This window comes from Ambystoma mexicanum, chromosome 8 (assembly GCF_040938575.1).
Source record: "Ambystoma mexicanum isolate Mex_15411 chromosome 8, UKY_AmexF1_1, whole genome shotgun sequence".
In the NCBI taxonomy this organism is placed as follows: Eukaryota; Metazoa; Chordata; class Amphibia; order Caudata; family Ambystomatidae; genus Ambystoma; species Ambystoma mexicanum.
Genome location: NC_090929.1, coordinates 1060974594 through 1060991422, shown reverse-complemented (window position 1 = coordinate 1060991422; position 16829 = coordinate 1060974594). Strand labels below are relative to the sequence as shown.

Here is a 16829-nt window from a genome sequence, read left to right as displayed (position 1 = left end):
CAAGGGCTCGACTTCGGTTGGAGTCACAGAAGAGAACACAAACGCCATTTTAGAATCGAGTCTTGGCAAAAAATACCAACCGGAGAATTAATATTAATTAAATAAACCGGCGGTATGTTCGAGGCTATGAGAATTAAATAATTAAATTTGGTAGCCTCGAACAATGGGAAAATCCCATAGGAAAATATTTGCGGTCGAATATAAAAAGTAGTTTCCACTGCCACCAGCCAAAACTCGATCAGGGGGGACGGAGACGTGTCCCCTTGAATAACAGACCCCGGGGCAATCGAATTGCCCCAACCTGTACGTCCACAATACAATGGTTTGTACTGGTTTCTGTTAATAATTTGGGACCAGTAAAGCCAATGGTGACTTTACATGCCCTGGGAGACAGTAGTCAGTCCCAGGGTATGGAGTCTATGGTGGGGTGTCACTATCACACCCCTGTGTTACTGCACGGAGGGTGCTGTGTAACACACATAGTAAAAACACATGAGACCCTATGGAGTAAAGGACCCCATAGCCCATAAAACACATTACCAATCAAAGGAATACCATGAATCATGTCCAAGAGTGGGAGGGAAAGAGTCTCACTCTTGGCAGGAGGAAAAAAAAACTCCAGAAATCCAGCAAAGCTGCTGGGGGACTCACTAGGTTAGGAAATTCATCCTAAAGAGAGAATTCTCCCTAACACCCTTTTACCCTCTACACACCACCACTGCAGTGAGAGCCCCATCTGACGCTACTCTCCTCTGTCACATATCCCCTCTTTCGGCTTGTTCTCCCTCCCAAGTAATATCCGTCACAACCTCTGCTATCGGCCCCTATGTCACACTGTTAATAAGCTGGAAGGCCTCCTTCAGGGCCTTTGGATCAACCACACTCCCACCTTCCTTACACCTCAACTGCTCAGGTTCCAGCAAGATTCTTCACAATGCTGCACACACAACCCACAGCACCACCTCCCTTGGTGTACAGTGCCAAAGTGACCTAACCTTGCACTGTGATGCCCTACTTCGCCAGGTACCTGGTAAACAGTTAAGCACTCCTCTTATATGCTGAGCTGGAGTGCCCCCTCTCATGTTGCACCATCCCACTTTAACCTTCAGCAGCTACCTATCACATTTTCCTGCATCCCACCCGAGAAGCGCTTCGCCCCCCAATCCTCCTAACCAACCATCAATCACTTGCAGTGGCTGCCGCTGTCCCGCTCCTTCCCAACCTCTCCTGCCCCCACTATCTGGCACCCTCTAGCGAATGCAGTCCTCACCCGGCAGTCTCCAGGTTCTGCAGGCACGCTGCACCTGCTTGTGCACTAGCCACTCCCCTTCCCTCAATGCTCTACCACCCCCAACTCCTAGCACTGATCGCCTTTGCTCTACCTGCTCCACTTGCATGGCTTCATCTCCACCCCTCCCACAAATTGGCGGCAAGGCCATACCGCTGGACAACTGGTCAACCCATCCACTCTGGCACGCTCTCAGGCACCACCCGCGCTGGACCACCAACCATGCCAAGAAGGCCTGCCATGCCACGTGGCCAGGAGCCTACTGTTGCAAGACAAAGGGTTAGGTGCAACAAAAGATGGGTCCAACAGCTCACTGTTCCCGAGCCTTCACTGCCCCTATCTCAAACACTGTGGGGAATCACCCCTCTCGTTCTCCCCAGGACCCACCTTTTGGGTTCTCTGCGAATATCTGCCTAAACATCCATCCCTTCTCTACCATTACAGTTTTGGCACGTCTAGAATCGCCCAGAATGGAAACCTTTTCATTGGAGTGTCCAAAAGACTGGGGCTGGTTAGTGACATGGACCAGAAGGCCTTGGGTGAGAGGCAGAGGTGTCTCGTCCATTAGGACATAGGGGCAGTGCCGCACCTCCCTTTACCGACCACTAACAGAGGGGCAAAGTCCATGAGTGAGAGGAGGCCTAACATTGCCTCACTCGTTGACATTGTTCCTGGACATTGTGGCTGTACGGAGGGCATGGCTGGCTGAGCCATCTTTGGAGCACGTGCAAAGGACAGGTTTGTACTCAGCTTGTGGAGCAATGCTCTGCAAGCCAGGGACACACGGAAGCGTAAAGCTCTATGATTGTAACCAATGACCCCCCTCTTACCAAAGCAGAGAATGCTGTTAAATAAGTGACCCCACCCGTAGACTCTGCCGAAGTAGGAAGAGGGAGGGGTGAATGGTGGCATCCTGTGCGGGGCCACTCCCGCTTTATGTAATACGATTGTTCTAGCCCGATGCAAGAGGAGTTAATCATGGAAAAGTATGTCTGGGTGTGCCTGCTGGCTGCCAGCATCCCGAGTATGATTCTCGAGTGAAGAGGAGAGAGAGAAAGAAAGGGAGGGACGGGGAGAGAGAGAGAGAGAGAGAGAGAGAGAGAGAGGTGGCGGGGCAGAAGAGAGAAAGGGAGGGAGGGAGTGAGAGAGGGGGAGGAGAGAAAGGGGGAGAGAGAGAGAGAGAGAGAGAGAGAGAGAGAGAGAGAGAAAGAGAGAGGGAGAGAAGGGAGAGACAGGGGGGAGAAAGGGACAGAGAGAGAGCCAGAAAGAGAGATAGAGGAGGGAGAGAGAGAGGGGAGAGAGAAAGAGGGGGATAGGGAGGGAGATAGTGAGGGAGAGAGAGAGAGAGGAAAGGGGGGAGTGAGAGAGAGGAGAGAGGGAGAGAAAGGGAGGGAGGGAGAGAGAGAGGAGAGAGGGTAGGAGAGAAGGGGGAGACAGAGGGGAGAGGGAGAGTGTGAGAGAGGGGGTCGAGACAGAGAGAGGGATGGAAAGGAGGAGAGAGAGGGGAGAGAGGGAGACAAAAGGGTGGGAGAGAGAAAGAGAGAGTATGAGTGTAACAGTGGGTGCACTTGTTTGAAGAGTGTGTAGGTGTGCGCAAGCTTTTATGCATGTTTGGATGTGTATGTTTAAGTGTCAGTGTGTGCGGGGGCTGTATGTGGGTGAAAATCAGGGAATTTGTTTGAGAGTGTGTGTGCGCGTGTGTGGCTGCATGAGAGTGGGTGTGCATGAGCAGATCCATGTGTGAGAGGGTGTTGATAAGTATGTATGTGTGCATGTGTGCGTAGGAGTACATATGCGAGGTGTGTGTGGATTGTGCTAGTATGTGGCTGTGTCACGGGAGCCAGGCTGAAGAGCACCTTGTGGTTTACTGGATAACTCTGATCTATTTGCAATGTCCACGAGTGAGGCAGTGTTGGGCTTCCTCACACTCATGGACATTGTCCCCCTCTTATTGGTGGGTAAAAGGAGGAGGGGCACTGTACCCTCTACCCTACTGCGCCAGCCAGCACTGCCACTCGTCCACTACTCGCTGATCCAGGTCGCTAGCCAGCCGCGGCCTTGTCCGACACTCCAGTGGAAAGGTTTGCGTTCTGGGGGATTCTAGAAGTGCCAAAACCAGAACAGTACAGGATGTGTAGATGAAAGTGGTGGCTGTGTAAGTAGCTCTTCCTGGAGCATCAACAATGGGGTGATGCATCTATCGCTACCGCATGCTAACCACATCACAGCATGCAGCAAAACCTTTGCATTCCTGCTCCCTACAGTTCCCATCCAAAAGTATGCAGCCTCCTCATACAAATAATCCATAAATATATGTAGATTGTGTCAGTAACAGCCATCAAAATATTATACAACTTAAAACAATTTACTGGGACCAGAGGGATCACTTTAAGGGAAAATGAATGTTATGTTATTTGGCATTTATATAGCGCTCTATATATCATTGGTATGACCTCAAAGCTCTGGTAGATTGAACGCCCTCGGGAACCGTAGTTCTGGTCAGTAGATAGAGATTGTGTCGTAGGGTGTGTGGGTGCACCAGATGTGTGTGCAGCTGATGTAATGGCAGGGTGGTAGCTGCATCCTAGCGTTAGGTGTGGTGCTGAAGATATCAGTTGGATGTGTACAGTCGGGTGGGTGGACACCCAGACTGGGCTCTGGCTGCATTAGGCCTGAAGGACACATATGTGAGCAACTAGGCCAGGATGTGCTTGGCTAGCTGCGTTTTATTAGGGTGATGAGTGTTCATGGGGTTGCATTCGTATGGGAACAGCTAGGCTGAATTAATCTGGGTTATAGCTGTGTTCTAGTTGAATGATGGTGTATAGTAGAGAGTAAGCATAGTGATGTGATATGATAGTTATCTTTGAAGCACCCGAGACGAGGCACATGAACAGAATGGCAGGGAACAGAGCGACACATGGAACATAGAGACAGCGGGCTGGGCTTACAGCAACAGGGGGGAGATACACATGCGTCCATCCGCTCCATCCATGTCATCCATCCCTTCCATCTGTCCATCTTTTTATCTATTGCGTCCATCCATTCCATCCAGCATCCTTTCCATCAATCCCCTCTATCCAACCGTCCACTCGTGCCCCTCCATCTATCCATTAATCCGCCGTTCCATTTGTCCGATTCATCCATCCACTCCATCCATCAGTTCTATTCATTCTGTCTATTCTCTCTAGTTCATCCATTCTATCCACTCTATATGCATACCCTCCATTCATTCTACATGCATCTGTGCCATACATTCAATTCTTCATTTCACATGCGTCTATCTGTTCCATTCATTCTATCCTCTCATCCACTCCTTCCGTTCGCTCCATCCGTCACTCCATACATGCATCGACAACATCCATTCGATCCACCCATTTCGTCAATCTATTCCCTCCATCATTCCGTCCATCTATTCCCTCAATCCATTCCCTTCACAATTCCATCTAAGTGTGGCATATGTTACTATTCACAATTCCATCTAAGTGTGGCACATGCTACCATTCACAATTCCATTCAAGTGTGGGACATGCTGACAATTGCATTCTATGTAGATGCGACTCGGGCTAATGTTCACGATTTCATCTCTAAGTGTGGCACATGCTGGGACATGCTAACATGCACAATTCTATTTAGATGTGACGCAGGCAAATGTTCATGATTTAATCTCTAAGTGTGGGAAATGCTACCATTCACAATTCCATCTAAGTTTGGGACATGCTGACAATTGTATTCTATCGAGATGCGACTCATGCTAATGTTCACGATTTCATCTAAGTGAGACAAATGCTACCATTAACCATTCTAAGTGTGGCACTTGTTACATTCACAATTCCATCCAAGTGTGGCACATGTTACCATTCACAATTCATCCAAGTGTGGAGTGGCAAGTTGATTCATTTAAAGCACATTGGGCCATGTATAGTGATTAAATGTTGTTAGCATTTAGAAATCAGGATCTAGATAGAATGGGGTACACCCCGCAGGGCATTGTTAGATCATGAGTTTAAAATAATACCTTTGAAGGAGCATTGTTCCATTGAGTTAGTTATGAATACTTTTTGTATAAAACATGTTTTACAGAGCAAGGATGGTCTACATTGTTAGCACTAGAAACATGACAGGTGTTTTACATTATCAAATCTGGCATATATCGCTGGCACATGCAACATGAAGTGCATATTACAGTGGTAATGGAGGCATAAATCATGGGTACATTCAGCCCACGTGAAGTATGTTTTACAGTAGCAATGCTGGCATGTATTGTGAAAGTGTTTGAAGTGGCAAGGCTGGTACGTATTTGGGACACATACATCATGAGGTGTAAGTCACAGTGGCAAACCTGCTATATATTGTGAGCATAGACTTAATGAAAGTGTTTTACAGTGGACATACTGCCATATTTTGGGCACAAGTATCATGAATTGTGTTTTACAATAGCAGTGCTATTATACATTGGGAGAGAGGCATCACGTGTACCATTAGTCACCCGGCATCAACTTGAACATTTCATGTGTAACCAATTAAGCTGCTCGTGGTTGTAAATTGTGTCTATTTTCACATTTTTGTTTAGTTTGTTCAGTATAATGCATCATGGCAAGACATTATTTAAAAAAATTCTCAGAGGGTGTGCTCCAATACGCCTCCCACCCCCCTCCCACCACGTGGTGTTATGTGGTCTTGAAAATGATGCCTGTATTGCAGAGGCCATCCATCAAACACTATCACTAATCTTGATACAATGTACTTGTAACGCTCACCTGATTCCCGCAGAGGCGCCGGTCTTGACTGGGTGAATGCCGTATCTTCAAAGGTGATGTGTAACACACGGTTGGCTCTTTGGGCTGGACCTCTGTGCACTGTATGTCTGACTCGAAGAGTAAGATGTCTGCAGATAGAAAATATGGGATTAATGAACTGGGGTTATTGGGTGCCTCTCTCCTCTTCCCTTTCTCTTCTCCTGTAGAACCCCAAAGGTTAACGCCCTCACCTTAGGTAAGTGAACGCGAGCTCTCCATCTGCCTCGGGGCAGGGTGCCGTAACCAGTTTCTTCACTGGATAAGGGTGCAGGCCTCTTGACCTCAGAGGACTGCTGTCCGTCGTTAACTGCACGAACGGTAAGTTCTGGGCACTTCAAATGTCCTAAAAGTCTTTTGTAATGATATCTCTTGTTTTGCAGGGTTCCGGCGATGGCGGATGGCGGGCTGATGAGAGTTGAGGATCGAACCCGCGTGAGGAATAGAAGCGCCTGGAAGCACGTAAGTAAGCGCTTGTAGCCTGCTTCACGATGCGCACTAACTGTCCCTTTTATCTTGCAGGTACAAGTTTGGAGCTTTAGAGAAGCTGAAGGGTGCTGGAATACCAACTGGATTCGGCGTGGGAAGGAGTAATGGCACGTGAGTAATAAAGTTGCCCAATGTCTTTAAACGCACCTTCTTTTGTCTTTCAGATGCGGGATGCAGCGCCGAAGGCCTCCGGAGCGTGCGAAGAGCTGGTAAGCTTTTGTCTTTCAGATGCCGGAATGCAGTGCGAAGACCTCTGGAGCATGCGAAGAGTAGGTAAGCCTTTGTCTTTCAGATGCCGGAATGCAGCGCGAGGCGTTGGTGACAGCCGATGGACCAGGTAAGAGATGCGCTGCCACTGAAGACCGTAGTGCTAACCTGTTCTTTCTTTGTCTTTACAGGTGCTGCTGAAGACTGGATTCCAGGATGGTAAGCCTTTGTTCCCTTAGGCCCAGGATCAGAAGCAGAAGACACGATGAGCGTTCTGCTGCAGAGAATGCAGAATAACGCAAAGCAAGATTCATCCATCGGGTGTGGTTTAAATAGCCTCCTGTAGTGCTTAGGTGTCTCCTTCCACAGCCACACCTAGGTAAGAAAAGAGTTCCTGCTTTCCAGAAGAGTTCCAGTGTTCTGAACCTAGGGAGTGGCTCCTGTCCCACCCAACAGGAAAAGTAGTCCCAAACAGAAGAGGATCAGGGGTTCAACTGGCAGGTAAGTAAGCAGCATGGTCTGCTGCAGGTAAGTCCACCCAAGCATTATGAGCCCGGCGCTTCCAGCGCTGGGACTGGGCATCTTTATGAGCCTGGTGCCACTGGCGCCAGGACAGGGTCCAAAAGGTCCCAATTGGGACTGGCTGGCACTCGGAACCGGGGTTATGGGTCTGCTTCCAAGGGAGTCGGGCAAGTCCTGATCTTTTGGAAGCAGAGATCATGACAGTACTCCAGTCTTTCTTCCACTGGCGCGCTGACAAGGGTGGCAAACACTGTCACATTTAAGGATATGAGCTTGAAATCAGGGCCGTGTCCTGAAATTGCCACGCCTGCTTGAGAATGGACATAGCGTGAATGTTCCTGAAAATGTCCTGGTTTGTTATCTGGTATTTGTATACTGTTTGTAGCAGTGCAATGTTGCTTCAAAGTACTCTCAATCAATACAATAGAGTTCCAACTGCTAGTCCTGAGAGATAGGCCCAACATGACACATTTATTTGAGGTATTGGCACACAGGGGGTAAAGCGACCTGTCTCATGCCTCCACATGGATGGTCCAAGTGGTGAGCATTTTGCCCTCTCTGGCCAAGAAACAGATTTCAGAGATACAAACATGTCAGTCTGAACAATGCTTGAATTGGCCAGCAGGTGCCACTGCAGCACTGATGCACCTGCTTCCGTAACAAAGGAGCGTGGGAGCCCCTCGACTGAGAACGAACATGGGTAAATACCATGTTCTATGAAATGTTTTCCACTCAAGAGGGTATTCCAAAAAAACTGCTTCAGAGACTCCAAAAGGCTCAGAATGCAGCAGTGAGGGTGGCCTGTGGATTGAATAAAACTTCTCATGTTTCCCCCTCACGTCGATTACTCCAGTGGGTAGCGGTCGAGGATCGCATTAAGTTTAAGGTAGCATGCCTAGTGTTTAAGTGTTTGAATAACCTAGCACCCGACTACTTGAAGGATAAGATTAAGCAATATCAGCCTTCCAGAAGTCTACATTCAAGGGACCAAGCTCTGCTGGTTATTCCTCCATTCACATTTGTATCAAGAGGGGACAGAAGGTTTGCAGTGTTTGGCCCCAGACTCTAGAATAGTATACATAGGGAAACTAGGTCCCTTGACTCACTCTTCAAGTTCTGTAAGGCCCTAGAAACTTTTTTATTTAAATCAAGTTTTAGCCAGCTTCGGGCCTGTTGGGAACTGCCTGGCCCCTAGGACGGGATACAGAGTATCTATACAACTCAGTTAACTCATTTCTCTACATGTCACCTGTGCCATTATATGGTTTAGTTTGTTTCAAGCGTGTTATACATTCTTCAAAATCAAAATAAAATCTTCTCCCTGGGCTTCCTTGCAGCTCACATAGAGGAACCAGGAGACGCTTGCAGCTTCCTGGTTCCTGTTGGTGAGCAGCACATAGGAGCCAAGGCTGGCCTGACTGGAAGGAGAGAGCAAGCTACAAGAAAAAGGAAAGAAGGCTTTAAAAAAAAAGAAATATGATGTGTAGTTTGTATGTGTGAAGTGTGTGTCAGCTGTATGTATGTGAATGTTGGGTAAATAAGAAGTGATGTGATGTGTGTTTTTGAATGTTCTGGTGGGTGGGGTGTCCCTGTGTAGAGAATACAATTATGGGATGTAATAGAAGGTGTGAGGGACTGGTGGGTGAATGAGAAGTGATGTGATGTGTGTTTTTGAATGTTCTAGGTGGGTGGGTGTGTGACTGTGTGTAGAATGCCATGAGTGTACGCAAGAGAAGGTGTGAGCGACTGGTGAGTGAATGAGAAGTTATGTGATGTGTGTTTTTGAATGTTCTGGGTGGGTGGGCGTGTGCCTGTGTAGAGAATGCCATGAGTGTACGCAAGAGAAGGTGTGAGCGACTGGTGGGTGAATGAGAAGTGATGTGATGTGTGTTTTCGAATGTGATGGGTGGGTGGGTGTGTGTGTGCCTGTGTAGAGAATGCAATGAGAGGATGTAAGAAAAGGTGTGAGTGAGTGACTGGTGGGCAAATGAGTATGAATGTGGTAGTGTGTGTTTGAATGTTCTGGGTGGGGTTTGGAGTGTGCCTGTGTGGTGAATCCAGTGTGAGTGAATGTTAGATGGGATGTATGGGTAAGTGACCGGTGGATGAAAGGGGGTGCAAGTTTGTTTAAGGCCCTGGGAGACTGAGATCCCTGGAGCAGGTTTGCCACGTCCTTTTTTGACTTTGCATGTTTTACTTGTATTTCGGGCAGAGCTAAATTCATGTGTGTAATTACCTGTCTAGACTGGCATTTTGGTGCAGTCAGTCTTGCCATTGCTCACTGTGGCATGACATTTATTACTCAGCATCTTTAAAAAAGGCAAATATGATAAGTAGTGATACCTCGCTAGACTGATGTTTTGGTGTAGCGGCCTGTATATTTTTTACCATAGCATGGCATTTTAATAACTCAGCATCTATGATGAATCAAGCATGATAAGTGTTCTTATGGGTCTAAACTGGCTTACATTGGAACCAGTTTGGACAGGTTCTCATATTGTGACATTTCACTTTTAATGGCCAAACCAACAGGAGTATGTTCTTACATAGGAGGTATTTGCATATATTAGCAGAGCCAGTTTTGTGTCAAGTGCCAGTAATTATACTATTAAAAAAACATCTTAAAGCGAACATGAGTATGGTTTTATATGGGAATACCAGCATATGCTGGTGGAGCCAGCATGGAAATGTATGGGCACAGCCAGCATGAAACCATTTTTTATACTGGAATATATTGCAGGGACCTGCATGATAATGCATTGGGAAATGCCCTGTGCACTTTTGGTAACTTGCATCTATTGTAATTCTTTTCATAATTTACCCTACACCCTACAAAACAGATTGTTGGCCTTTTACCCAAACTGTTGGACTTTTACCCACATTTTCACAGAAAGTGTGCTGTGTAATGCACCATTTTAACCCATTATTCAAAATATTTTCTCAGGGGAGGGAAAAGACTTTCCCTGATTTAAAACCCACCCACCCACCCCCCCAAACCCATTTTCGTTATTTCGGGCTCCCTTGCTACACTTGGTCGCAATCATACACTTGTGGCAAGTATTTATACCTTCCAAAAAACAACTCACCAGCCACCACTTGTGGCTGTTACATTTGTGGACTAGGCACTGCCCCCTTCTTTTTATGTTACGTCAAACATTTAAGCTTTGATTAAAAAACATATTTATTTATTTCACTTGCAATAGTGCATGTCCCTACAGAGGCATAATCATCATGGACATGCCGCACACGTGGTGGTCCGGACCGGCCCAGGGTGTGGCATGCCCTATGCTTTGATAAGGAGCTTGGGGGGAGGGCACAGCGTAGCTCACAGGGGAGCCGTCAAATGTTGTGCTAAGCCATTGGGCACCACTGGGTCTAACAAAGGGGGAGTGTGCAGTGCGCGCCTTGAAGTCTTCCAGTGAGTCCACGGGTGAGAAGCAACTTGCGGGTGTTCTCAATTTAAAATAACTGTGGGGCCATGGATTTATGTGTGCAGTAATGATATCACATTAAATGGTGTTTTTTTAAGTCCTCTGGCACCCAGTATTACGCTTAGATAATAAAATGTATGGGGGGGATCTTGGTTATATTGAAAGAACCTTTCCCAGGTATTATACTGCAGAAAAGATAACATTATGAGGTGTACTCCCCTGTGTGCACGCAGACCAGTCTAATAGGTTTCTTCTATAGTAGTGGTAGCGGACTCATAGATAAACTGTTAGCCAGGGAATTTTGTTGATACTAAATCCTGGTCAATGATTTCATTTTCAGGCCTAGCTCGTGCAGCATTTTTCTCCTGGGTAAACAGCAGTGCACACCTCTCCAGATCAGTGCTTTTTGGCTTGTTTAACACAGTAATGCCACAGATAACGTCTGTGCCACAGATAACGCGTACTTCTGTGTCCATTGATCTATAGATGTTTCCTACACTAGCTGAGCTGTAGCCTACGTTACAGATTTCGGGTTACCCTGTTACAAGTACTGCATAATATATGCTTTACATATAGACCCCAGGTCGAATCAGGAAAATGACATTCTCCAAGTGTGTGATGGTGGAGAAATAATGCCTTCTTCTGTGCCTCGGTTCTTATATCTGGCTGAAATGCGAGCACCTGGAAACACGGGTGCTAGACGCATCTGAAAAATCTGAAGGTCGTGTGCCATCACTTCCCGTGATGTCACTTGAGGGCTGGGGTCCAATGGCATCACTTCCTGTGATATCATCAGGGGGTCAAAGGTCGCGTGATGTCACTTCCTCTACCCCATCCCCCGCCCCCACACACACACACATTTTGGTGAAATGACATCCCTGCATTAAGCGCCCATAAACGGTTTGTGGCATTTTTAAATACTTCAAGACAGCTCTGTGGCTGGCACAAAGACCTGCAGGGAAAATCCCAGTCAGCACAGTGAAAACGAAAACAGTACAGTTTCGTTTTCATGTAGGAAATTGTTTCCTGGCAGGCAGCTGTGGGGAGACACAGATAGTGACTGGAGGCAAGGGGGAGTGGGCAGCCGTGGAGCTAGAAACGGTAAAGCTGGAGACCAGACAAGGTCTCTTTAATTCAAGCACAGTGGGGAGCATATACCAGTCAAGCATCCCCAGAAGCCATTATTTTATGTTCAACTGCTGATTTCTGCATCTGATGTCGGTAAATCGCTCTAATGGCCACACTACTGTTGTAAACAAATAACCCCGGTCAGGGTGCAAACTGTTCTGACGTCCCGTCATTTGTAAAGCGCTCCGAGGCCATTCTATTTTTAAAGAGCTCTGCTACCCTGGCATGTTGTGAAGTGCTCGCAAGTCCTATCATTAGTAAACCGTACTGGCGACGTCATGCTCCGACGTGCTCTGGGCATTTGATGTCGTGAAGTGTCCTAAATTCCCGTTCTGCTACAAAGTGCTCTTTTGCCCAAGCATGCAAAAGATGATCGGGGTAGTTCATGCTGTAAAGTACTGCGATGCGTGTTATAGTAAAGCGCTGTGATGGGAAGTCCCGTATAAAGTAGGCTAAAGTCTCGCCATGCTAACAAGCGATCCGATGCCCCTTCATCTGCAATGAGCCTTGGTGCCCGCACGTGCTGCGATGCCTTGTTGTAGCACTTCGATGTCTTTGCATTTGAAAAGCGCTCCAGTACCGATGTTTACAAATAACCACGACGGTCTTTCGTGTTATGCTTTGATACTATGCCCTGTCACGTATAAAATTATCTAATGCTCTGTCACAATATAAAGTGCTTTGGTGATGTGTCATCTATTAGCATCCTGATTACGTAAGCGCTCCAATGCAGTGTTATGCCATAAAGCGCCCTGGGGGCGGTGCCACGATAAAAGTCGCACCAAACCAACAGAAAAGTGTGGGTCTAGTGTGTGCTGGACTTATAAAATAATGAAATGAACAAATCAGTTAAATAAGACCCCACTTGAACTGCGGAGAAAAACGTGGCTTCCCTGATAAAAACGCCCCGCCTCTATCCCGCCCCCACCCTTTTGCCCACTGACCTGCTCAGGAAAGGAGGATGCCTACTCTGTCCCCTAGAACATAACTTGCCTATCCGTACTTTCATCCATCGACGATCAACTTGCATGCTGCGACTCTGCACGCACAAAGAAAATGAAAAGCTCACTACATATCCCAGAATGCAGTGGTCTATCGGCTAATGAGCTAGGACTGGCTCAGTGTGTCCTAAAGGCATGGACTGGCCCATGGGGCAATGGCCAACATGCTAGTGTGGGCCATTTTTGGGTGTGAAAATGGGCCATTTTTGGGTGTGAAAATGGGCCCTTGTTTTAGCTTACTTACTTCACTATATAAATAAAACATCTTATATGCAGCTAGTAGTTTCGAACAGTGTTACTGAACACATATCCTTCAAAATGCACAATATGCAACACATTTGCCCACCCACCCCCCTCCTCCCCCCTCCAAGAAACGTGGGTACTACTCAGTGTGTCACTAAAAGAATTAATTGCTACTGTGGGTAACTTTTTCATTGGTGCCCGGTCACATTGTATGCCTGTGTGACGTCATGCCCCCATTCGGCAATGACAGTGCAGCGGGGTGCTGAAGACAAACGTGATTCCATCACAGCGCTGCCTAGGGGCGGCCAGAGCAGAGGTTGGGGGCGTGGCCTCGCGCTGTGGGCGGAGCTCGGTGCAGAGCAGGGAACGGGGCTGTCTGTCTGTAACCTGCTGGACGAGTCCCGCCACCGCAGGAAGAAGGGGGCGGCCGCACCGCTAGAAGTATTCAGAGCACATACAAAAGCAGCAGTGCCCGGCATTCCTCCGAGAGTGACGGCGACTGGGGTCAGGGGCGGATCAGGACCACCCACTGCAAGGCAGCGTCCTCTGGAGGCATTCGTACATATACACACGCACGTATATCTGAGGTCTGGCTGACTGTTTGCACTGGCGGGAAGCAGAGGACATTCCGTGCCGCCGGGAGTGTGGGGGGCACAGCGCTGGACTTCTGAGGCGCCCCCGCAGATCCGAACGGCCACCCCTCGGTTTCACAGGCGCAGCCTGGTGCGGAAAATGCGGGTGAGCAGATCTGCGCCGCTGTTTACGGCACCTTTTCATTTTCTGAAGGGGGTGTGTGTATGGCGTGGGGTTGCTTGATAGTGTGAGTAGTTTATTTTTGTATAGACTAGACGTTTCTGTTGTGTCTGGACCCGTGTACCCTGGGGGGGTCCAACAATTACAATTGTTTAGTGCTGAGTCCTGCGGTCTTCCAAGCTTGTAAAGAAGCGCACAGGAGGCAGGCAGCGGCTGCTCCCCGGAGATGCATAGGTGGGGTCAGTTGAGAGGTCACGGTGCCAATTATGGGGAATACACCCCCCCTCTCAACACATTCCCCTCGCCGATTTTAAAAGGAGTGCATCTACCTGCTGTTTAGTGCGTATTAACACAGAAAAGTCACTGCAATTCTACACCTACGGGCATGACCCAGGAAGGGCCGACTCCCTGCACTTGGGAGGCCAACGGTTCTGGCCTCTTCCGCTCTGGAGCGCGAGCTGGGGCCGCCTTCTCTCCCTGGGGCTGCTCCCCTGCTTCCCCCTTCTCTGTTTGAAAGAGGCCGCGGCTGTCAGTTTTCCCGGGCTAGGTGGGCGGGGGCTGCCGCCGCTGTTTGAAATCAGGGGGTGGTACGACTTTCACTTGGCTCGCCCCTCGCCTCAAATAGGCGGTGCCTTGCACGGTTTATACTTTCGATGCGCCAAGTTGACTAGAACGAAAGATGTCTTTTAATGTCAACACTAGAGTGGCTGCTTTTGAACTGTAGACAGCGCCCCTCAGCTGCTTCTGTGCAATTGCCGTGTTATGCAGTGGCTTGTCATAATAACACGTGCGGCTCGAATCATCTTGTGTGAAGTCACAGTAAATGTCCCTTCGTTTTGCATGTGGTATGTTTGTGTGATGCCCTAACTCGGGGTTTAATCCAGTGGTATTCAAACTGTTTCATACCGAGCTCCCCTCACCCTTGATTAAACATTGTTTCGCCCCCGCCCGCCCTAGGGGTTGCCCCACCAAGGTCCCAAATTATGTCCAGGGGGTGCACATGCTCTTTAAAAAATAAGCCCAGTACCTAATGCTTATCTTCTATTAAGAGTCTGCTTTGCTCACCCTCGGAACCCCCCGCCCCGTTGGAAGACCACAGGTTTACGCTGTTTGTGTCTCTTGGCTGTATGGTGCTTCAATGGGCATTGGGCTTCTCAAGTTGAAATATATGATTGAGTACCTCTATAATTAAGACTTTCATACCTAGGGAGGGGTCATTATTGTGGAATAATGCCGGCCCCCACCAAGTTTCTCATCGGTTATAAAATGGGGGAAGGGTCGTCCTCGTGAGGAATAAATACACCTTCCAGGCAGTTGAGGCTAGTTGTGTAGCTAAACAAGAATGTGTTTATTGAAGGGGTGGGGGAGTGAGCGTGCGCAAATCACTTAATGTAAGGTGCAGCTGTTTTAGTTTGGCGGATTGAATTGCGCATGCTCCCCTCTGCCTTTACGCTGCTTGTTTCTGTACTGCTTGTATAGCTAAGTCTTACATTGGAATGTTTGGAATGAGGTTTATACCAGAGATTATAGAATGCGTTCTGATTGGCCGAAGGGAAGTCTTCAACGAAACCCCTCTGTTAATTCGAGTTGCGCTTCTGTCACAGTGCAGTGGCAATGTTTGCTTCTGTGGTCCTAGTGGATGAGGAGTCTCTGCTTCCCAGTTAAAGATGAATGCCTGATTATGGGTCATTTGTGATAAAGCGCGCTGAAATCGGTCTCGAGGCACAGTTACTGAGTGATGCATAATGTGCTCTTCCTGGAGCAGCCGCTGTTCTTGGTTGTCTAAACCCACTGGACCCCAGTCAAGTGTTGGTAGATAACCGATGGAATTATTGTGTTCATTCAATGTGATTTTTTTTTTTTTTTTTTTTTTTTTTTTTTTTTCTTCTTCTGTTTTACAGTTTAAAGGTCCGTTCTTCTCCATCATCATATAAAGACTCTTATATTTATTTTTCTGTTACCTATGTTGTTAAAGGGTCCAGGCCTCAGGATTGTGAAGCTGAAATCCCTTTAGAATGGAAGTCTGTGTCATGGGTATTTTGTTATAGCGCGAAGCTGCTATCGTATGGCTTCATGGCACTGCATACTTGTCAGACAGTGCATTTGCTGCACAGCTCTGTTAAGTACTGGTTTTGTGAACAAATGTGTGCATCAGCTGCTGCCAGCTCTGGTATTTGTGGCCAAACCGCTTTAGGCCTGGCAGGAGCGGCAGTGCGACTGTTAGGTTAACGGCATGTGTATAGCGCTCCTTGGCACTGGCGTGGATTCTGCCTATCAAATGTAAAGTGAATAATCGAGGCTTGTGACTTACCGTCAGATTCGTTATGAATTACGAAGTTCACATGTAAACTTCACAATTTGAAGGTGCATGTCAAGCCTGTGTGTGTATTTACTGGAGCTGTAAAACCCTGGCAAGCCAGGGAAACATAACCGCATCTGTGTAAAAGCCGGTGGAGGAGAGTGGCATGCAGATGGAGGAAGGCCGTGGATTGGGTGCACTCTGGCGCCAGGGCTGCCCCACAAGGTACCGTGCTCTTCAGTGCACCTTTCAACGACATGCCTCATTCTTGCTGGGGTGCTTTGGCCTCAGTATTGTAGTCCCCCCCCCCTAATTGCTGCAGTGCCCGTCCCAATGGGCACCGGGTTCAGACCTCTCGCGTAGCCTCCAGCTTGGCGAACCCCCGCAATGTAACTTCATTAGCATACTCCGAAGTTGGGTAATACTGACCCCTGTTACTGCAGTACTTAAAAGCAGAAGGAACCCAGCATGAAAAGTATCTACCCTGAAGCCCGTTCAACCGTTGGTGGCAGCCATTGAGGAGGAATACACTGCCCCCCCCCCCCCTCCACCCCCTGCCACGCCGGTACCTGACAAAAAACGGAAACCAAAGGTGGCGCGAAGAGGTCTATTGCATCACATGTGCCACTTTATCCTATTGGGCGCCCACATGCCACTTATACATCCTCAGTG

At 48.0% G+C, this 16829-nt stretch overlaps 1 protein-coding gene across 2 annotated transcripts in view; it reads left to right on the top strand.

The window, feature by feature from the left end:
- The window catches only part of RASGEF1A (RasGEF domain family member 1A), a 273939-nt gene that overhangs the window by 192591 nt on the left and 64519 nt on the right, over positions 1-16829 (top strand). The window contains exon 1 of one of the 2 annotated variants that reach the window (XM_069611039.1): positions 13502-13843. The exons of the other annotated variant lie outside the window; for it this stretch is intronic. Coding sequence (XP_069467140.1) covers positions 13838-13843 — 6 coding nt within the window. The 5' untranslated portion in view covers positions 13502-13837. Of the gene's footprint in view, positions 1-13501; positions 13844-16829 lie in introns of those variants that run through there. 2 annotated transcript variants of the gene reach the window in all.